The sequence below is a fragment of the Ochotona princeps genome, chromosome 5, assembly GCF_030435755.1.
Source record: "Ochotona princeps isolate mOchPri1 chromosome 5, mOchPri1.hap1, whole genome shotgun sequence".
Classification (NCBI taxonomy): Eukaryota; Metazoa; Chordata; class Mammalia; order Lagomorpha; family Ochotonidae; genus Ochotona; species Ochotona princeps.
The window spans coordinates 106,965,603-106,987,517 of record NC_080836.1 but is presented as its reverse complement, the minus strand read 5'-3'; the positions used below and the strand labels follow the sequence as shown (position 1 = coordinate 106,987,517).

General features: G+C 53.4%; 1 protein-coding gene across 2 annotated transcripts in view; it reads left to right on the top strand.

Moving 5' to 3' along the window:
* Positions 1-9,861: 9,861 nt before the first annotated feature.
* The window catches only part of PER2 (period circadian regulator 2), a 35,469-nt gene continuing 23,415 nt past the window's right edge, over positions 9,862-21,915 (top strand). Inside the window, exons 1-4 of one of the 2 annotated variants that reach the window (XM_058665197.1) lie at positions 9,862-9,947; positions 18,088-18,329; positions 18,775-18,837; positions 19,897-20,051. In XM_058665197.1, the coding sequence (XP_058521180.1) occupies positions 18,214-18,329; positions 18,775-18,837; positions 19,897-20,051 (334 nt within the window). In that variant the 5' untranslated portion in view covers positions 9,862-9,947; positions 18,088-18,213. The remainder of the gene's footprint in view (positions 9,948-18,087; positions 18,330-18,774; positions 18,838-19,896; positions 20,052-21,915) is intronic. The other variant, XM_058665198.1, reaches the window with a different exon arrangement.

Genomic DNA, 21,915 nt, shown 5'->3' with positions numbered 1-21,915 from the left:
AGGCTATGAGGAGTTTCTAGCAGCGAGGCAAGGCCCGGCGGAACGTCTCTGGTCACCTCATTGCTGCCTCAGCCCGTTGTACGGACACTCAATCACCTCTCTGATGTCTCTGATGTCTCTCTGATGTTGTTTTTCTGCTAATGTGAAGTGATTCCTGTAACTGGTATAACACTTCAAATTGATCAATCATGTTATGATAAAAACATCTTTAGCTACGTAAGGCTATGACACACAGCTAAAAGTATACAATAGTACAATTGAGCCCGCAATGTCTCCAAACATCCTGTTATGTGCCCACTTTTGTCCTGGAATTTGCCCTAGTATAAGTAATGTTTTCCTTAAGAAATGGCTTGATAATATCTTGGAACTGATGGCAATCATGGAGGTACAAAGAGTTTGTTTACCATGCGCCTCAAACTGTTACAACACATGATATGACGTATTCTAGTTTCTCACCACAGAAAGCAAAAGTATATGTGGCATCTTCTAAAGGGAAACAAATGTGAACCCCCTCAAAATGGCTTAAAATCTCTATCTTATATTGGCACTTATATTTAGGGAAAGAAAACAGTTTATACAGATAAAAGGAAGTTTCTTGTAAAGCCCTCTGTAGATTGGCTGAGCTGCCTTGATCCCTTTCACTGCCCTTTAACAAAAGAACAAAAAACAATTGAATCAGCACTAGGTGAAGGTGACGGTAATTAATGCATAACTTGATTATAAGATTTAGCAAAGAACCTATGTTATATGCTTTTATAAGATCCTTTCATTTATAATCTTTTAATTCTGTACTCTTAATATTTTAATCAATCTTAGTTTGTGTTTAGTAGAAATTGATTTTGAGTATAAGATTAATTTTGAGTATAAGTAAACTACTTCTCACTATGTAACTGCATGTGCTGCCAACCGTGGAATTCCTGGCTTTAGCCAGGTCACTGCAGATTTCAATGAGTAATGGTTTGCCAAAAATGTTTTCTTTAAAGTAAATAATATGTTAGGATTGTTTTTTGCATTTTCTTAACCATGATGTAAAAATGAAACAATTGGATATTGTGCAAAAGTCTGTGATGATTTGTGTATAAATAAAGAAGGCAGCTTTTCTGAGTTGTCCATTATGAGCATCAAGCCATAGTGGTCCGTGTCTTATCTTTTCCTCTTACAGTCTCGCCGATCCACGCATCCTTTGCGAGCTCTCAGTCAGCTGGAGCTGGTCTCCGGCAAGTGGCGCCCGACGTGAGTGCTTGACAAAGGTAGACCTCTTCACTCTCTATTGATATTGATATTGATGTTCATATTTGCGGTGTGGATCGGACTTCACCCAAGGGTGCTGCAGGCCCCCTGACGGAAGGTCAGGTTAGGAGGGGTGAATAGTCAGAACTTATATTGAGAAGTCGTGTACCCTCTGTGCTGTAAACATGGGCCAGAGTGATTCTAGTGAAAGACGTTTATATGCTGATATTATTAAACATACCTTACATAGGAAGGGCATTAAAGTTAGCAAGAAGCAATCATTAGAATTTTTACAGTTTGTACAAAAAGTTAGCCCGTGGTTTTTTGAGCAGGGCACTTTAGACTTACACACATGGGATCAGGTAGGGAATGATATGAAAAGGTGGTATCGGAGTAATGGAAGAGTGGGCATGCCATCCTCCGCATATGCCATCTGGAATGTTTTACGGCAGGCACTAGATGTGGGACCTGAGCATTATCCCGCTCCTTCAGCTCAGCGGAGAGAACATTGATTGATCCTGAGAAGGGAGGCTTAGGCCTTAGTTATGGCTCAATGGAAAGTGTCCTTCCTGAAAATAACGTAAAATTTCATAAAACTGATCAGGAAGGTTTAATAGATGAGGAAGAAGATTTTTTAAAGTCAGAAATATTTAGATCAGGGATTGGAGATTGTGAAAAGGGGCAAATGGCTGAATTACATGATAAAAGGTCTCTTGCTGTGAATGATAGGGCTTCAATGTATTCCGTTAAGCAGTGTGAGCCCTTTCCAGCTAGACCAGATCCAGCAAAGATTGGCTTTAGAGGGGCAATACAGCAGGCACATAAAGAAGGTGATTTTTTCTGTTTTCCTGCTATTTATAAATGGAATGAACCTGAATGGGAACCATTGCCTTATAAGCTTATTAAAGAACTAAAGCATGCTGTCTCTGACTATGGGCCAAACTCCCCGTACACTATCACAATAGTGGAGAGCCTAGCAGCAAAGTGGATGACTCCATATGATTGGTTTCAGGTTGCCAAGGCTTGCCTCACAGGAGGAAACTTCCTTTTGCGGAAAATGGAGTATGAGGAATTAGCTAAGGCAGAAGTAAAATCTCAGGGATCTGTGAGGCATGGCAAACCTTCTTTTACCTTAGACATGCTTTTAGGACAGGGCACCCACCTTGGCGTTTCAGAACAACTTACTCTGCCTAAGGAGACATTACAGCTTATCTCCTCCCTGGCATTAGGCGCATGGAAACGCCTGCCATCTCCAGATCAAAAGTCTTCAGGTTTTATAAATGTTAAACAGAAGCCCAAGGAGCTTTTTGAAGATTTTGTAGCTCGACTCACAGAAGCAGTGAGCAGGACAGTAATTAACAATACAGCTACAGATCTCATAGTTAAACAGCTAGCTTTTGAAAATGCTACTCCAATTTGTCAAACTTTACTTCAACCAGTGAGAAGGACAGGAGGCTTGTCAGACTATATTCGAGCTTGTGCTGAGGTAACTCCATCTTACATGCAAGGGTTAACTATTGCTGCAGCTCTTCAAGGTCAAACTGCCACTCAGATTTTAAAGAACATAAGAGGTAACCAAAGAAATAAAAAAAGAAACAATTGCTATTCATGTGGTAGAGTAGCACATTTCAGCCACAGCTGTCCTGCCAGAAAATCATCCCAAAATTTCAAACAGGAAAAAACTTCTATAGACACTCCTAAATCCTATTTAAATATTCCTCACACCATCTGTCCACGGTGTGAGAAGGGATTTCATTGGCAAAAGGCTTGTCACTCTAAACTCCACAGGAACGGAACCGTTCTATTGCCTCGAAATCAATCCAGATTGAGTAATCAGCCTGTACAGGGTCAGATGCAGGGAAACGGAAGGCGGGCCCAGTCTTGGAGCCCCCAGGTAATGAGGACATGCACGGATATTGGCTCTGAAGGGTACAAAATTAAAATGATGACTGCTGCATTAAGTGCTGGATTAAAGCAGAATAGACTTAAATGTCATAATTGTGGCAAATCGGGACATATGTGGAAAGACTGTAGGAAATGAAACACCCAAAAATCTGGAGAAAAAGTTATGAATTGTCTAAAGGCCTGTCTTAACATTGGGACTTTGAGACATTCTGCCCACCTTGCAAGGTTTAAAACCATTGCTATTCAGAAGCAAATGAATGCTAAGTATTCTAATTGTGGGAAGCCCAGTCACCTTCAAAAACAATGCCAAGCAGCATCTCTTTTAGCTCAAAAATATGGCACTAACACTACTAAGGATCATTGTCCTAAAATATGTCCTAAATGTCATAAAGGCGTACATTGGGCAAAAATATGTAAATGTAAATCTAAAATTGATTGTGATGGCCAGCGCTTGTGGTCAGAAAACTTCTGGAGGAGCCAGTCCCGGGCCCTGAACAATGAGAGGTTTACGAAACACCAATATCCAATCCAAGCTGTGTCTATAGAAGAGTAACAGACTTAAAACCCGATACTGATAGAAGAAATGCTAATTAAAAATTGGTATCTTCCTTGGTAATTAATTATACTACATACTGTTCATGCCCCAACTGGATGCTTGTGATGAAACATGGCAAATAACACTATTAAACCTTGTGGGTACAATTTCATATTGCTTACCCCAATAGCCCCTAAACCTCTAGTAAAATTGAAAGATGTCCTTACAATCCAATGGAAAGGACCCGATTTCCTCTTAACTTTTGGAAGAAGGTATGCTTGTGTTTTTCCACAGGGCTTGGACTTGCTGACCTGGGTTCCAGATTGACTAATTAGACATTCTTGTGCAGTTTGCATTTCAACTCCTCTGACATTTCACAGCGGCAAGCAGCCTCTACAGAAGTCCCTCCTCCTGCCCAGCAACTTCAGGGTTACACTCTCACTTTCTCCTCTCCAGCAGGTACAATCACTCTCCCTGACCTCCTCCCTCTCCTCTTTGTTAGGCTACTCAGCTCATCAGTGCACTTTCTCCAGGACATTTTACCTTTTTTTTTTTTTTCTTTGTCAAGTCTCCCACCCCAACCTTTCTTAGCCAAGAGAGGTGGTAGGAGATAAACTAAACTGGATCTACAGAAGAATAAATAGCTTCTTGTGCTTTATAAACAATGTTTGTACAAAATTAATACCTCCTTTTTTTTAACTATGCTGGATTTTTATCTTCTGTTTTTGAATTTTATGAATATAACTCTTAAGGTATTGTTTAAAGCATTGCTTTAAAAGTGCGACGTTTACACCAAATATAAACTGGTATAAAAGTAACATCTAGTTCATTGTTAAATTTTTTCCAGGTATGGAATGCAGCCATGTGCTTTTATCTGCTAGTCTTTATATTTAGAAAAAGAGTAAATGCAAGTATATAAACGTATTCTTGATGGAAAAGATTATAAAGGAGAGTTTTTTGAATATAAGAGAAAAGAACATGGCTTATGAAATATTCTGTCCTACAGGAGTATGGCTATGTTAGATTACAGCGCTGAAGAGGAAAAAATATTTACAGGATAAAGTTTGTTGAAGAAGAGATGGGAAAGCCATGGAGGGTGTGAAAAGAATACATCTTGCATGATTTGTATGCAATATAATTAAGCATCGCTTTTAAATACTATTTGCAGTATTTCCTAAAAGATTCATCCCTGATTTATGGGATTGAAATCTGATCCTCTGTCACAACAACAAAGTTTTAAGATCACATGTTATTATAACATCTCCTCTTAAATGTTTTTATCTAATTAATGATTAAATTTTTCTAATTAGCTCCAGCCAACTCCAGACCTGACTATCAAAGTGTCTCAGAATATGATAAGATTCTATATCAAGGTGATCTTTGTGTTTTGTGCCTTTTAGTATGTTCACATTGCTTAAGATTGATAAACGTTATGTACTTATTTTATAGTTATTTAAGTGATTTCTTAATGCCAATAATTTAATCTAATCTATAATTTTATATAGAGATTCTATTTCAATTAGATATTATAAGTCTTGGCATCCTTGATATGCGTCTAAAAATTGAAAAGTTTGATTTAGTAGATATAATGATTGAATAGGCTTTTGGATTATATTGAAGATACTGTTAGATGCCAAGTCGGGCAAAATTCTGTCATATCAAAATCCTACTACAAATTTTTTTTACAGAAGTCTAATCAAATTTCTGTATTTCCAAAAATTTTGGGGCAGCTAATACTCAACAACAATAAAATATAGGCCGAAATGCCAGAAAAGAATAAATGTTTACAGTTTTGTAAATATGTCCAGGCTGTTAACTGCATATCTCTTAGGTTAATTTATATTATTAGGATAACTAAAATCAGGATTTTCAATAATGACCAAATTTTTATTTTTCTCTCAGGGTTTCTATTCAGACTGAATTATCATAGTTGATCCATCACTTATTAATTTTTAATGGGTACTGCTATCACCAAGCTTGGTTTATAAAGAATTCTTAGCAAATCCTAAATTTATGTGACATGATCCCTTTTGTTCTCCACAACACTTTTTGAGGCCTCAGTCAGAGGGTAGTAGCCGTCCTGTGTTCTGAAGCCTGGCTTGGTAGTCTGGGGAGGCCACCGTGATGATTAACACGGCCCCGGCTGCCAGTCCTGGCACTGACCTCTGCCTATTTACAGGTATCTTATTATCTAAATTTGCTTGCTTTGAGTACTCATCTGGAATTAAAAAGGCTGAATGCAACACAACTTCTTGAGTCAGGGTCCATATGAGATATCTTTATGACCCATTAGCCTTTCAAAATTTGAGTGAGTGTGGTGGCCACCTATGTCTGTCTTGTTGTATGTCTTTTTGTTAAAATTGTTTGAAATCTTACTCTTACAGTTCTCCATTAGAAAAAATAATAAGAAGAAAGAGAGTGTGTGTCTGTGTGTGTGTGTTTGTTGTTTTACTATTTGGTCTCAATGTTCCTTGAGATCGGATGAGAAATGGGCACATGATAGGTCTTAGTTTTATGCCGTTTTTTCCCAGCTAGAGTTATTGCAAAAAATTGTTTTAAATGTTATCATACATTACTGTCTGTGTTTACTAGTTAGGAAATGCTATATTTTTAACTGATTTTTGATGTTTTTGTAACAGAAAAATTATTTCAAAAACAGATTACTTGTCTGATATATGTTCCCTAAGTCATCTTGGTAAAATCTTTATCATAATCCACTTTGTATTCTCCATCTATATTTGTAAACCATCTGAAAAACCATGCCAAACTTATGTTACTACTAGTAAGAGGTAATTCAAACCAACTTATAATTTTAAAATGTTTAAAGATCTTAGATCGTTATTGAAACTACTGTTCTGTCCTAAACTAAGATTGTTTTTTGGCTCACATATTTGAATTTCAGACTATCATTGAAAATGTTTCAAGTCATCCATATGCTTGTGCTCAAATTCACTTCATAACCAGGTTACTCAGGTTATATTCTCATCACCTTTTCTATGTATCATTTAAGGCTGCATCTTTATTTTAAATTCATAGCAAACATTAGACCTTTGGGTAAACATTTTCTAAGGCTGTTGTTTAATAGTTTTCACCTGCTGTTGTTACTGAGCGTGATCGATATAATTTTTACCTTTTTCTTCACTTTTCCTCTACTTCTTCTCTAAAACCACAAAAGGCCTCTCAGAATATACAGTTAGATCTCCAGAATTAATACAGCTATGGCTATCTTATAAACCTGACCTCCTAAAGACTGCCTCTGCAGCCCGCTTTCCCAGGGACCCAGAGGAAGAGCAATGAGCTGTGTGTCCAGGAAGAACCCTGATGCCATCTCGTCACCTTGCCTCCCTCGGGCCAAAACAACAGAGAGAGTTTCACTAGCCTCAGTGCTACCTCTCCTGCAGTCTACAGACACTTCCACCTGGGAATGTTTGAAAGACTGAGTCTGTGCAGAAGATCAACTTCCACCATGAAGACACGTCACAAATACGTCTTCTGATCTACTCTCTACCACCAAAGACATCCCCGTGCAGGACTCAAGCTACTTTCCAGAAGGGACTGCTGATAAGTAACTTACAGATGGACTCTTAGGTTCCCTCTCCATTACCAAAGATGGCTCTATGCATTGTAATTTGTACTAAGCGTATCGTTACCAATTGTCTTAGTTCTTCCCTGTCACCTGATACTTTTGCTATCTTGAGAAAACCCTCGTATTTAATGTTACCTGTAAACTTGATTGAACCTTGGTATGATGATACTGCCCTTCATGCTTTAGAATCAATTTCCACAGCCTTGTCATGCTCGTTTCATAGTTTCTTTAGTTTTAAGTATTATTGCATTTATGACTCTCATAGGGTCTCTTACAGCTTCCCCTACTGCCCTAGTACAACAAGTTCATACAGCTGATCATGTTAATTCCTTATCTCGTAATGTTACTCTTGCTTTGTTTATTCAAGAAAGTATTGATAAAAATTTAGAAGCCAAGATTAATGCATTAGAAGAGGCAGTAATTTATATTGGCAATGAAATTCAACATTTAAAAACTAGATTTAGTACTGCCTGCCATAGCGATTATAAATGGATTTGTGTTACTCTTCTTTATTATAATGATTCACATACGTCTTGGGATGATATTCCACTGCACCCATGTATGATAAAAACAAATGTCTTAGCAAGCTAGAACAGACTGGAACGCTGAGTGCTGAGCTGCCTGCCTGGCCTAGTGACAGGGAGAGCAGGCCAGGGCATGAGAGCTGTGCAGGGGTGCCGTCCAGGGAAGGGCTGGGGCTCCCAGTGGCCAGCCTCAGTGGTGGAAGCGGGGTGGCGCGGGCAGCTCCTCCTACCAGGCCAGCCTGCCTCCTGTTCCAGGAGGATTGGGTGCCCTGTCTTTCCGTAGGATTTGCTGCTTAGGAGGAACCGGTACACCAGGCCGAGGTGGAGCAGGCCAGGCTGGGCAGGAAGGAGGTTCCCGGGGAGGGAGGTGTACTCCTGCTGGCAGAACCACGCGGCCACCTGAAGGGCCTTGGGGTGTGTGCAGGGAGCAGCAATCCAGCACTGAGGCAGGCAGTGGGTCAAGGAGTAAAGTTAGAGGTCAGTGGGGCCGGAGGAGGTGCCGCCCTCACAGCCCCGGAAAAGCTGCTCCGTGGAACCCAGGCCCTGAGCTGGCTTGGCCCTGACACTGCACATGCACCTTGCTATTTTGAAAAATTATTTTAAATTAGAAAGGCAGATCTATATATAGAGAAGAAGAGACAGAGAGAAAGATCTTCCGTCTACTGATACACTCCCCAAGTGGCCACAATGGCCAGAGCTGAGCCAATATGAAGCCAGGAGCCTCCTCTAGGTCTGCTATGCAAGTGCAGGCTCCCAAGGCTTTGGACCATCCCCACTGTTTTCCCAGGCCACAAGCAGGGAGCTGGATGGGAAGTGGAGCAGCCAGGAGATGAACCAGCGTCCATTTGGGATCCAGGCAGATGCAAGGCGAGGATTTTAACCACTAGGCTAACGCACTGGGCCCTGCACATGCACCATGTAAAGCAGAGGCAAAGAACAGGTCTGACCCAGGGATCCCCAAACCAGGGGGAGGGGATTCCAAGACACAGGCTGCCAGCTCACCATTTCTCATTCCCACGCACCCCCAGTCCAGGAGGGCCCAGCAGAAAGGGGGACAGCAGGGGAGAGGCTCCACACCCCTCAGTGCTTCTGAGGCCTGGGAGCCTACAAGAGAAGCACCACACTAGGCCGGCCTCTCCGGCTGGGCCGGTAAGGCTGCTGCTTCCTTGGGACACTGGACGGGAAGTGGGTGGCTTATCAGGCTCCAGTCAGCAGGGCTGCCTCCCCAGAGCCCGGCCCTGGCTTCCGTTTCTCTGTGACTGTCCCTTGGGGAGACCCTCCTGCTACGAAGCCTGTCCCATCACACCCACACTCCAGGGAGCCTCAGGGACGGTTCTAGCCTTAGCTAATCTGTAATCCACATCAACCAATTCGTGTTCCACAAGATGCCCCTTTTCCTTGATGGCGTGCTTAGGGCCAGGGACATCGTCACCTTATTTTGAAATAATCCATAGTAGCAAAAGATGGAACATTTGGTTTACTAAATAAATAAATAAACATCACTTGGAAGCTGACTGTGCTGACCAATGGAGGACAAGTAGCGGCCACGGGCACCTATGCGTAGCTTGGCTCAGTCCCCTGGGCATAGAGATGAATGAAGGAACGAACGGATAAATGAATGCAGATGAATGAGTGAACGCGGGCGCCGACACGAAGCCGAGCGCGTCCCGGCCGCTGCGGGAGCGCCTCGGGCCCGAGGCCTGCGGTGGCAGCCGGGCTGCGGCCTGCAGCAGGTGCGCAGAAGCGCGGCCCGCGCCCGCCACCCCCGCCCCGCAGTGGTACGCGCCACTCCGCGCGCCGGGAGCCGCTCGACGCCAGCTCTCTTGAATGGAAAGCTTCGGGACCGGAAGTGGAAGGGACCACTCGGCACAGCGAGGAGGGGGGACGCGAGCGCACCGCCTCTTCATTGAGGAGCACAAGTGGTGAACATGGAGTTCCATGTGCGTCTTATGTAAAGAGAGTGACGGGCGCTTCCACCAATGGGCGCGTGGCACAAGCTAGTCCGGCCCCCTCGATATGCAGATGAGGTGGAGCCGCTACCAATGGGGCGCCGCGAGGGCGGGCGCAGCGCGGGCGGTCACGTTTTCCACTATGTGACAGCGACTGCCGCGGCCGGTCACCGGCTGACGGACGGCGGCTGAGGTGACTGAGGCGGCTGAGGGCTGAGGTGACCGAGGGCTGAGGTGACCGAGGGCTGAGGGCTGAGGGCCGAGGGCTGAGGCGGCCCGTCAGGGACCGGGGCCCGGGCGGCGGGGACGCGGGCGCCGTTGGTCGCCGCTGGCCTCTTACATTACGGACTTGGGGGACGCCGACACGGCCTCGGCCTGGCGTCTAGGAGGGAGCGTCTGTGAGGTGGGCGGCGGTGTGCCCACTTGGCGGATTGGCAAACTGAGGTCCCCCCAAGAGGCTGACCACCCCGGATTGGGAGCTTGGCGGAGCCTCTTGGGGGCTTTGACCCGACACCCCCGTTCCGCCCCAGCCCCGCTGCCCCAGGGGCCGAGCCACGGTGGCCAGGTGACGAGCCCATCACCTAGTGTGTGTCCCCTGTGTCCACGTGGGTGGGCACGGTCACCGCCCCGCCGGCCGCCTCCTCCAGGGAGGCCAGGCTTTGGTCAGTCATGCAAAGGGAACCCGCGTGGCCGGCTCACCGACACGCAGAGGCTGGCGGGCACACCGGGCAGGGCCTGGGCAGAGGCCCCTGGGGGCTGCAGGTGGACGGGCACAGGGAAGAGGGCGACCCCCTCCCCGCCACCTGCGGGGCCCCCTGTGCTCAGAGGGGCGCCTGGGCTGGGTCCTGGCCCGGCGAGGCCGGCTCTCCACGCGTGGTCAACGGGTCTCCACGCGTGGTCAGAGGGCTCCACGCGTGCTCAGAGGGCTCCACGCGTGCTCAGAGGGGCACCTGGGCTGGGTCCTGGCCCGGCGAGGCCGGCTCTCCACGCGTGGTCAGAGGGGTCTCCACGCGTGGTCAGAGGGCTCTCCACGCGTGGTCAGAGGGGTCTCCACGCGTGCTCAGAGGGCTCTCCACGCGTGGTCAACGGCTCTCCACGCGTGGTCAACGGGTCTCCACGCGTGCTCAGAGGGCTCTCCACGCGTGGTCAACGGGTCTCCACGCGTGCTCAGAGGGCTCTCCACGCATGCTCAGAGGGCTCTCCACGCGTGCTCATAGGGCTCTCCACGCGTGCTCAGAGGGCTCTCCACGCGTGGTCAGAGGACTCCACACGTGCTCAGAGGGCTCCACGCGTGCTCAGAGGGCTCTCCACGCGTGGTCAGAGGGCTCTCCACGCGTGCTCAGAGGGCTCTCCACGCGTGGTCAACGGGTCTCCACGCGTGCTCAGAGGGCTCTCCACGCGTGGTCAACGGGTCTCCACGCGTGCTCAGAGGGCTCTCCACGCGTGGTCAGAGGGCTCTCCACGCGTGCTCAGAGGGCTCCACGCGTGCTCAGAGGGCTCCACGCGTGCTCAGAGGGGCACCTGGGCTGGGTCCTGGCCCGGCGAGGCCGGCTCTCCACGCGTGCTCAGAGGGGCACCTGGGCTGGGTCCTGGCCCGGCGAGGCCGGCTCTCCACGCGTGCTCAGAGGGGCACCTGGGCTGGGTCCTGGCCCGGCGAGGCCGGCTCTCCACGCGTGCTCAGAGGGGCACCTGGGCTGGGTCCTGGCCCGGCGAGGCCGGCTCTCCACGCGTGCTCTCCCCGAGCAGCAGGGCCCAGTGCTCCGTGAGTCGCGTCCCCAGCTGGTGTGACTGGCGCGGAGACAGGGCCTCCCTGCTGCCAGAGAGCTGCGTGCCGGCCGGCGGCCGTGTGGCACTGTCGTCTCCGTGTGATCCATCGCAGCCCTGGCTGTGCCAGCCGGCAGTGGGCACAGCACAGCCAGGCTCCTGGGTGCTCTGGGTGGGCTCCCTGTGGCGTGCAGAGGAGCCCCCCGCCTGGACGGGAGCCAAGGACGGGTGAGCGTCCTTGGGGGGCCCAGCTGGACACAGGGACGTGTCCTGGAGGCCGCCTCTGTAGCAGTGCTTACGTCACCGTCGCAGGCCCCCGGGGGCAGGGAAGGCTGCCCGGGCCTCTGGCGCCTAGTCACAAGGAAGGCCTGATGGTGATGACCTGCGTGCAGAACCCTGGGGTCCTGTGGGAAGCTGCCCACCTGCCCACCCAGGGCAGCACCGGGGCAGGGCCTCTGCTGGGCTTGCCCCCACGCCTCAGGGCTTTTCTTGGGACACGGCCTCATTTCAGGTGTGTGTCACTGTGTGCGTGTCTATTGCCAGTTGTGGCGGGGGCCTTTGGCACAGTGGGAACGAGGTGCCTGGGGCTGCTGGCATCAAGGCCAGGCTCCACACCCGACCCCGCTGGCTGCCCGTGCACGGCGGCCTGGCTGCAGCCTTGCCTGGCCCTGGCTCTGTCGGGCGCCGGGAGGGTGAGACAGCAGGTGCACACCTCTGCTCTGTTTCTCTCTCTCTGCCTTTCAGAAAATTAAGACCTGTGTTAGAAATTTGCTGCCGTGTTTCTGAGTGCAAAGCAGAACGGGCACAGGCAGTGGGTGCCTGCGGGGGCCAGGGCCAAGGCCGCGCTTGGCGGAGTCTGCAGTTCCCCAGCCGGGGGGCTGCCGTGTGCCCTGGAAGGGCTGGCCTGAGAGGGACCGAGACCTGAATGCCCAAAGGAGCAGTGCTCGGTGCAGGAGAAGCCGCTTCCTGCAGAGCCGCCCCAGCACCCAGGCTGGCGCAGCAGAGCCCACTGCAGCCGGACCAGGCCTGGCCGCGTGGCCCGCCGCTGCTCCTCACTGGGGTCCCTGCTCACAGTTTCCTGCGGTCCAGCCGTCGCCATGGAGAGCATGGCTGTTCATTCAGCAGGACAAACATTTTCTCTAGATTACAGCAGGCTGGCCTCCAGGAGTTGGCTCCTACCAGGAAGCAGGAAACGTGGTCCAACATTTGGGTTGTAAAACACTGCCCTGCCAGCTGCGATCCCTGTTACATAAAGTTACAAAACAGGGAGGATAGGCCAGGCTGGGGGGACTTGGGGGGCGTGCAGTGTCCTGTCTGTTCATGTGGGTGTGGGTCCCATGAGCCAACAGCAGGCCAGGGCCTTCCAGGGAGAGTTTCCTGGACCCTTCTAGGCCTTTCCCTTTGGCTGCCTACTGGTCAGTTTTCCACAGGAGACATGCTGCTGTGTGGGGCAAGGCCATTGGGTCCCACAGTGCCATGACGCTGTGCCCTGGTTGTGTTCTGAGTGTCTGTGGACCGGGAGAGGTGATGGAATGCCCCTCCCCGCCAGCCACTTGCTCCAGGCTCCAGGAGGTCGTGGCTGCTGTATTTTCTGAATGTCCATGTGTCGCCAGCCACGTAGCAGGGTGTGCCCAAGAGCCCACTCGGGGATTTGAGCTGTTCTCACAGGCAGAGCCCAAGGACGCAGGTGCACAGGGAGGGCGGGGCTGGAGGGGCGTCCCCAGCTAGGGGAAGCCCAGCTTCCCACAGCCCCTCACAGCCAGGCTGCCCTGGCCCCTGTGGGCTTGTGCTGAGTGCTTCACCCTCTACATGCAAGCAAGGATTCCCTGTCTCTCTGTGAGACTTGTGCTGCCCCATCTGCCCCTGCGGTGACACATGGTGGGCAGTCCGTGCTTGCTGGACACTCACTGTGCCACCTCAGTGCCGCTCTTTCCTTACCCCCACAGCCAGCAGGAGGCAGGCACTGTCATGGGTGAGGTGCTCCCCGCCATGGGTGAGGTGCTCCCCGCCATGAGTGAGATGCTGCCTGTCATGGGGGGCAGGGAGAGTGAGTTGCAGAGAGACTGAGTCTGGCTGAGGTCACACAGCTGGACAAGGCTGGACCCAGCTGAAATGCCCGCCCCCCAGCACTCTGCTGCTGCCTGCAGTGGGCCTGCTGATCACCTCAGAGCAGGAAGGCGTGGCTGCTTGTGGGGGGTGGGAAAGTGGGGCCCCCAGGGCGGGAGGGGAGGCAGCCGGGGGAGGCCCTTGGCTCCTGAGAGGGCTCCCTGTCCCTGGCCACCCTGCCCAGACGTTGGGCCCAGTGTGTGCCTGGGCCACACACACACACACATGAGCTGCCATGGCTCCCCTCACTTGGAGCAAGGCCAGCCGTGCCTCTGCCCTGCCAGGCACTTGGTGATCCGGCCGGCTCTGCTGCAGCCTTGTCCGTGCAGGCTACTCCCAGTAGGACCCTGGTCTTACTGTCCCCCTCCCTGCCTCGGGTCTGTCTGGGTTTGGGTCCTCACCACAGCGGTGTGAAGCAATTTGTGAATGCTGGTGTTATCCTGGCGTAGCAGAAGGAAGGAGCGGAAGGGAGGCAGCAAGCCCCAGACGCGCACACACCAGAGGGCCTCACTGGCCACGCTGGAGGACCCGCTGGCCATCTGCCTCTTGGGGCCCTGTCAGGAAGGGAGGGAGTGCCCCACACAGCCAGTTCCCAGAGTGCTGGGAGAGGGTGATTCCCAGCTTCCCCATCTCCTGGGGTCAGAGTTCATCCCAGAGAGCGGGCTCCTCCCGTCATGGGGGAAGTGAGGGCCCACGCGCCGTGTGCTGTCTCGTCCCACTGCACCGACAGTGCTGCTGCCTCTGGTGTGCAGCCAGGGGCAAGTGTGAGGAAGGAGCAGGTGGCCGCCGGCCTGGGGGACTCAAGTCCGTGGGCTTTGTGCAGTACCTGCGGTACCTGGGCCTTCCCTGACCACCCGCTTCACCGTAGCACCTGCCCTACGTGATTTGGTCCCTGCTCTGTTTGCTCTTGCATTGCTCGTGCCTTGTGTCTGTTGCTTAAGGCAAGAATGTGCTTGTCCTGCGTCCGCAGGAGGCAGTGAGCAGGTGAGCGGGGACCGGGTGTTGGGGAGCAGCACCAGCTGTGTGAAGGGCCCTCTTACTGCTCTGGCACCTGTCCATTGTTGTCCTAGAGTCCCTCAGCAGGGTACTCGGTGCCCTGCAGTGTGATGGCCTCAGTGGCCTTGACTCACTCTTCCCTCAGGAGTGGAGTGGACCATCCAATGCCAGTGCTGAGGAGGAGAGGCAGGGAGGTGACATCTTATTAGGGTGCCTGCAGTGAGGGTGCCGGGCAGTGAGGGGCAGCAAGTGCAAGGTCTCTCGAGGCCACAAGGCCAGGGCAGGTACAGGACATTGCTGACAAGTGGGACCCAGGCTGTGCATGCCAGGACCGTGCTCCGGGCATCGGCCTGGTGAGGATGGCTTTCCTTTGCCAGGCCCCCTCACTGCTATGCTGAGCACAGCCAGGCCAGGTGGAGGTAGAGGCCCCAGCTGGGGCTAAGGCTGGGGCCTCCCCAGGTGGTGGTCACACTGACCAGCCTCCTGCCAAAGGGCTTTCCAGGTTTCTGCCATTGCACACCCACTTGTTGGGTACACGTTTCTCTGCCTTCAAGTCCCAGAAGTGAGAGAGATTCCTTCCAGCAAGACTTTTATTTATTTATTTATTTATTTATTTTAAGATTCATTTTATTTATTTGAGAGAGTTACAGAGAAAGGAAGAGACAGAGAGAGCTCCAGATGGTCGCAAGGACCTGGGCTGGGCCAGGCTGAAGCCACGAGGTAGGAGATTCCTCCATGGCTCCCACATGGATGCAGGGTCCCAGACCCTTAGGCCATCTTCTCCTTTCTCAGGCACTAGGAGCTGGGTTGGAAATGGAGTAGCAGGGACTTGAACCGGTACCCGTATGAGATGCTGGCACTGCAGCCAGTAGCTTAACTGACTAAACCACAGTGCCAGCCCCCTGGGAGACTGTTATCATACCGGCCTGCATCAAAGGCCTCTGTTCTCGGCCAGCGGTCAGTCCTGAGACACTTGGTAGCCTGCCAGAATAACCTTGTCCTTCGCTCTTGGCTGATGCTGACGGGAACGCCGTCTGTGCGAGCCCTGGCCTTGGGGTGCTCTTCCCACATGGGATCTGTACGCAGTGTCCCGAGACCTGTTCCTGTGCTGATTCCCTACAGCTCCTGTGAGGTGTGGTGGGCCTGCCCACCTGTCTGCACTCGTGTTGGGCTGTTGCTGTGAGCAGCTCCTGTGTGTGCAGGACGGCCACCCTTCCTGCTGGCACTCACCGAGCAAGGGCCTGGCATGGAGACCTGCACCCCTGGTCATGCGGGACAGCCACCCCACGTGCTGGCGCTCACGAGCAAGGGCCTCACGCAGATCCTGCTTCCTGACCACGCCTCGTGCCCTGCAGGGTGCTTGCTGCCTGCTCTCCTGTTAGGATCCCGTGGGTCTCTGTCCCCCGAGTTAGACAGAGCTTTCCATGAGCTCTGTCCTGAGTGGCAGAGTCAAGCCTGTCTCCTGCTAAGGGAGGTTTCCTCCCTGTGTCTTCCCGGGTCCCTGCCGACCAGGTGTTGGTTTCAGGACGAGTTATTGGCCCTGAAAACCTATAGCTGTCCCCACCTTGTCCCCTCCCCGGAATCACCATGTATCCTGTCCGACCCCATGACTAATTTCAAGTGTTGTCACTGCTGGTCTGACCTGATGTGACGGTCTCATGTCAGCCTGTGTGGCTTCGTCTCCCTCCCTGCTTGTCACCTCGCACTTGTCTTCCCTGCAGTTTGTTCGTCACAGTGCTGCCTGCAGTGGGCTGCTTTCCCCGTACCAGGAGGTCCCTTGCTTGTGACCAAGAGAAGGTCTTGCCAGTCCCACTGTTGCCCACCGATAGTGTGGCTTCCTCCTGGGCACCCGCCTAGGCGCCCAGGGTGAGACAAATGAAATGCTGCGTGTCTGGCACCAGCAGTTACGGTCTAGTCTCTGCTGCTGGCGCGGCCTGCACGCCTGGCCCTGGAGGGCGGGGCCTTGGGGTCATTCATGTGGGGAGCTGTGTCCAGGAGGATACCAGGGTTGAATTCCAGGGTTGGTCCTTCCACGTGTCCCTTCTGCCCTGCTTTGTCCTTGGCTCCAGCTGCGTCCCTCTGTCACAAGGGTGGCAAGGATCTACCACATTGACTGGCATCCTCGGGAGCAATTAGGCGCTGGTACTGCCCTCAGCTTCCCTTACATACACATTACAACCACAGGTAGTGCTGTATGCTGCCAGGAACTGTGGGGCCCCTTTGGGCTTTCCATAGCTGTGGACACGTGGCATGAACCCTCCCTTGTCGGTACTACAGTCCTCAGCCATTTCATGGGGACTGGAGGGGGAAGGGGCGAGAAATGTTTTTCTCCCCGCGTGCTGTCTTGAGGGTGGGGAGGGAGACTGAGCCACCTCCCCCACATAAGAGGAACAGTGCCGCACCAGCCCGTCAGTGCATCGCATGACCGAGGTGTGGAATTGGGGCCCTTCCTGTGAGGGCTGGGCTGGAGTCCAGCACACCTGCTGGCACAAACTGTACAAGGCTGTCCTGCCTGTGGCTGGTGCCAGCCATCCCAGCCCCACCCTCCCAGCCATCCCAGCCCCACCCCTGCCAGCCCCAGTCTGCATGGAGCATGCAGAAGCCACAGAGCCCCTTCTGTCTTCTGGGGACCTAGCCAAAGACAGCAGGTCATGGCCTCCAGGGGGTGGGCAGATTGCAGGGCAGGAGGGACGACCGGAGGCTATATTCTGGGGGCTTGGGTCCCTCCATCACTCACCCCTCTTGCCAGCCACTGCAGTCCCCACAGCCACACCTGCTTTTGGCTGGAACCTTGCTGGGAACATTGCCCAGATCCTCCTTATTTGGCCCAGTGGCATATAGCAATCCCCGGGCCTCTTGATGGGCCCATGTCCCATGCCCAGCCCAGCTTTCCCACTGTGCCTTCCAGGGTCAACTGTGGAGACCTTTCCTTTGTCAGCCTGTCCCCAAAGCATTAAAATTCAAGCTCCCAGCTAATTTGTACAAGGGCAATCTTGGGGACCTGGTCCCCAGGGTACCTCAATGGTTGCCAACCATTTTCCGGCCGCGCTAACGCTGCCTTGCCACTGTGCCATTGCATTGTGCACACCTTCTAATGCATGAGCCCCCAGCCGCTGGACCCAGGCCTCATGGGTCCCTGTGGCTGTCGCTGTGCTTTGATACCCAAGACCTGACCCCCCTGCCCAGGGAGCTATGGAAGTACCCTACATCCTGCCACTGTTCTGGGGGCCTCAGTATTCCTCCCAAAGCTCCCCATGCTTGGGGAGTGCCATTCATACTCTGGGGTGCCCTCTCTCAGGCTGAGGCCACCTCGTTCTCTGGTCTCCTGTTATGCTGTCACGGGCAGCTGGGTCAGCAGGGACAGGCCCGTGTCCTCTGCGTGACCAGTCCCAGCGGCCCTGCTCTGTTGGGTAACTGCACTGTTCTTCCTGGTGGCTCTGGGGCCTGTGTGTGCTTGTTTCAGTGCTGGACAGCTTTGCTCCCATTTCCCAGGTTGATTCGGGAGCCCAACATGTATGGCTCCATGGAATTCCGTCCCAGCCCTGGTCACCCCCACCTGGAGCCCTGGAGCCCCTGGAGCCCCAGCCTGCCCAGGCCTCTCTCCAGGAAGACAAGGACATGAGCAGCGGCTGCAGTGGAAACGCAGCCCACGAGAACTGCTCCGTGGGGCAGGGCTCGCGTGGCAGCGGCAAGGAGCTGGGCACGCTGCTGCAAGAGCCGGACACCTGTCAAGGGTAAGTTCAGCTCTGGCCACGCCAAGGCTGGCTGTGGGCTTCCTGTGTGTCATTTCCATGGTAGCTCAACTGCTTACACAGTCTTTGGATCATCCCAACCAAGGTTTTCTAAACTTTTGGGTTCTTTAACTCAGAGTAACTAAAATTTACTCGAGTCTTCCCTGGTAATGTTCATTGATTGCATCTCTGATCACCCACAGACAGATGCGTAGCAAAGCAGTGAGGTCCTTGCAGGGGGTGGCATCAGGCAGCCCAGCCAGCAGCTTCTGCCCCCGCCGTGGTGGCTGAGAGAGATGGACTCTCTCCTTTATTGCGGGTCTGCATTTCCCAATACTTGGCTCTCAGGAAACTATTTTTTTGTGTTCCTGTGCTCCCTGCCTGGTGCAGACAGTGCAGGATGGAGCTCTGGTCGCCTGAGCTGTGCCTTCTCTGCTTCTTGTCACAGTCCCACTGCCTTCAGCCTCGCGATGGCAGAGTCTGAGCACAACCCCTACAGCAGCGGCTGCAGGTAAGGCCCCCCTCCCCGAGCCTTCCACGTGTAGGGAGACCTGCACTTGTGGGTTTGCTTTCTCAGAGTGACATGACTTTTGAATCTCTGTGCAAGCCCATTAGCCTGCACACTGTGTCCATGGGCGTCCATCCAAGTGTCCCTGTAGCCTGCACACTGTGTCCGTGGGTGTCCAGCTGAGTGTCCCTGTAGGTGGCTCCTGGGGCTCCTCCCAGCTCGACACCTTGCCTGAGTCTTGGACATACTCGTCTGGAACATTTTTTGCCCATCGTAGTAGTTCGTGGCCGCTATACCACTTCCGTTTCAGCTCTGAGTCCTGAGCGCTCCCTGTCACCTGCACCATCAGCAAGTGCCAGCTACCCTGTCTTCCCCCCAGACATGTCCTTATGCTTGAAGACCCTTCTCAGAAAGCCCCTAGCTCTCCCCTGAACCCATGGTCCACCTGTGTGTCCCAGGGAGCTGCTGTCCTGGGGTCGTCTATGCCTCCAGTCCTTTTATTGATGACGCAGTTTTTCCACCAGGTGGGTAGACCAGAAGCTCTTCGTGGGTGTAGTTTTAAAAACAAACTACTTATTGGAAAAATACTTATTTATTTGAAATGTATAGTTACGGAGAAAGAGAGGGAGAGATTGTGCATGTGCTGGTTCACGCCCCAGATGCCCACTGCAGCTGGACTAGACTAAGCCAACACCAGGAGCCTACAGCTCCATCCAGGTCTCCCACCAAGATGACAGGGCCACCTTCCCCTGTCCTCCCAGGTGCATTAGCAGGGAGCTGGATCAGAAGTGGAGCAGCTGGGACTTGAACTGATGCCTGCGTGGGATGCTGACACTGCAGGTGGCGGCTTAACCCTCTGTGCTGCACAGTGACTGCAGAGTCACCTGGCAGGGCCTGCAGCCTGTGTTGGCTGCTGTAGCTGGTGAGGGAGCTCCTGCCTGCAAAGGCTGAGGCTGCTATAGACCCGCTGAGAGCCCCCCAGACGCACTGCCTGGCACGTCTCCTCAGGAGGGGACATGGGGGAGCAGCGTTTGATGTCTCTCTCTGTCTTGCATTCCACAGTAGTGAGCAGTCTGCCAAAGCAGACACATACCAGGAGCTGATCAGAACGCTGAAGGAGCTCAAGGTCCACTTGCCCACGGACAGGAAGGCCAAGGGCAGGGCCAGCACCCTGGCCACCCTGAAGTATGCCCTTCGGAGCGTGAAGCAGGTGAAAGGTGCGGCCCCCGCGCAGCTGTGCAGACCCCAGCAGCACACTTTACCCCGCGCCCCCAAACTGCAGCTCACTCATTCCTCAGTCAGTAGGAGGAGATGCCACAGTCTGACAAGGCCACGGGGGCTTGAAGTCTCTCAAGGTAGACAACGAGGGGGACGGGGTGTCTACAGCACAGACCTGCCATAAAGCTGGTGGGCTCGGGCCAGAGCCTGTTCAGGAGTTCTGGGCTCGGGCAGGAGTTGGGAAAAAACACAGCACTGTGCCAGCCCTGTCAGCGTGCAGACACAATGAGGGGCACTCCTCAGCCCACACCACCAGGGACCAAGCCCCCGTGGAGCCTCACACGGCCCTGCTCACACTGTCCTGACCCGTGGTCGCTTTAGCCAGGCAGGAAGTGCCACCCCATCACATGCACAGCTGGGAGCTTAGACGCTGCGTCCCGTTGGCTGTGTGCTTGGTGGCAGTGTAGGGAGGAGCTGTTGCTGCTGGTCAGTGGTGAGCCGGACCAATGCTTCACGTGAGGGGCACGTGCAGGAGCCCGTACCACGCAAAGCAGTCGGTAGGCATGCACCGCCGGCCCCAGGTGCCACCACACCACCCAGCTCAGCTGCTGCCCCAGCCCACAGAGCACAAGTTGTGTAAATCCCTCCTGAGCCTGTATCACCCTCCTGCTGCTGCTCTGCCTCCAGGCGGAGCCCATGCCTGCAGATCTCGGGTCCCTGCAGGGGTCTCTGTCTACACGACAGGTGGAGCCTGCTGCTTTCCTGAGCACCTCACAGTGCCCTGTGCATCCTCCCTACAGCCCATGGCCCCTCTGCACCTGCACCATCCTCCCTACAGGCCATGGCCCCTGTGCACCTGCGCCATCCTCCCTACAGCCCACGGTCCCCATGGTCCTGCCCCATCCTCTCTACAGCCCCTGTGCACCTGCCCCATCCTCCCTACAGCCCACGGTCCCCATGGACCTGCCCCATCCTCCCTACAGCCCATGGCCCCTGTGCACCTGCACCATCCTCCCTATAGCCCACGGTCCCCATGGTCCTGCCCCATCCTCCCTACAGCCCACGGTCCCCATGGACCTGCCCCATCCTCCCTACAGCCCATGGCCCCTCTGCACCTGCCCCATCCTCCCTACAGGCCATGGCCCCTGTGTACCTGCCCCATCCTCCCTACAGCCCATGGCCCCGTGCACCTGCCCCATCCTCCCTATAGCCCACGGTCCCCATGGACCTGCCCCATCCTCCCTACAGCCCATGGCCCCTGTGCACCTGCGCCATCCTCCCTACAGCCCACGGTCCCCATGGTCCTGCCCCATCCTCCCTACAGCCCCTGTGCACCTGCCCCATCCTCCCTACAGCCCATGGCCCCGTGCACCTGCCCCATCCTCCCTATAGCCCATGGCCCCTGTGTACCTGCCCCATCCTCCCTACAGCCCATGGCCCCGTGCACCTGCCCCATCCTCCCTACAGCCCATGGCCCCGTGCACCTGCCCCATCCTCCCTATAGCCCCTGTGCACCTGCCCCATCCTCCCTACAGCCCATGGCCCCGTGCACCTGCCCCATCCTCCCTACAGCCCCCATGAACCTGCCCCATCCTCCCTACAGCCCACGTCCCCATGAACCTGCCCCATCCTCCCTACAGCCCACGGTCCCCATGGACCTGCCCCATCCTTCCTACAGCCCACGGCCCCCATGGACCTGCCCCATCCTCCCTACAGCCCACGGCCCCATGCACCTGCCCCATCCTTCCTACAGCCCACAGCACTCCCACACCTGGTGCTTGCTTCCTATAGCTCATGGCCCCCGGACATCAACTCCTCAGTTGGGCATGATCCTTGGGCATCTTGTTGGAACAGAAGGGGTGC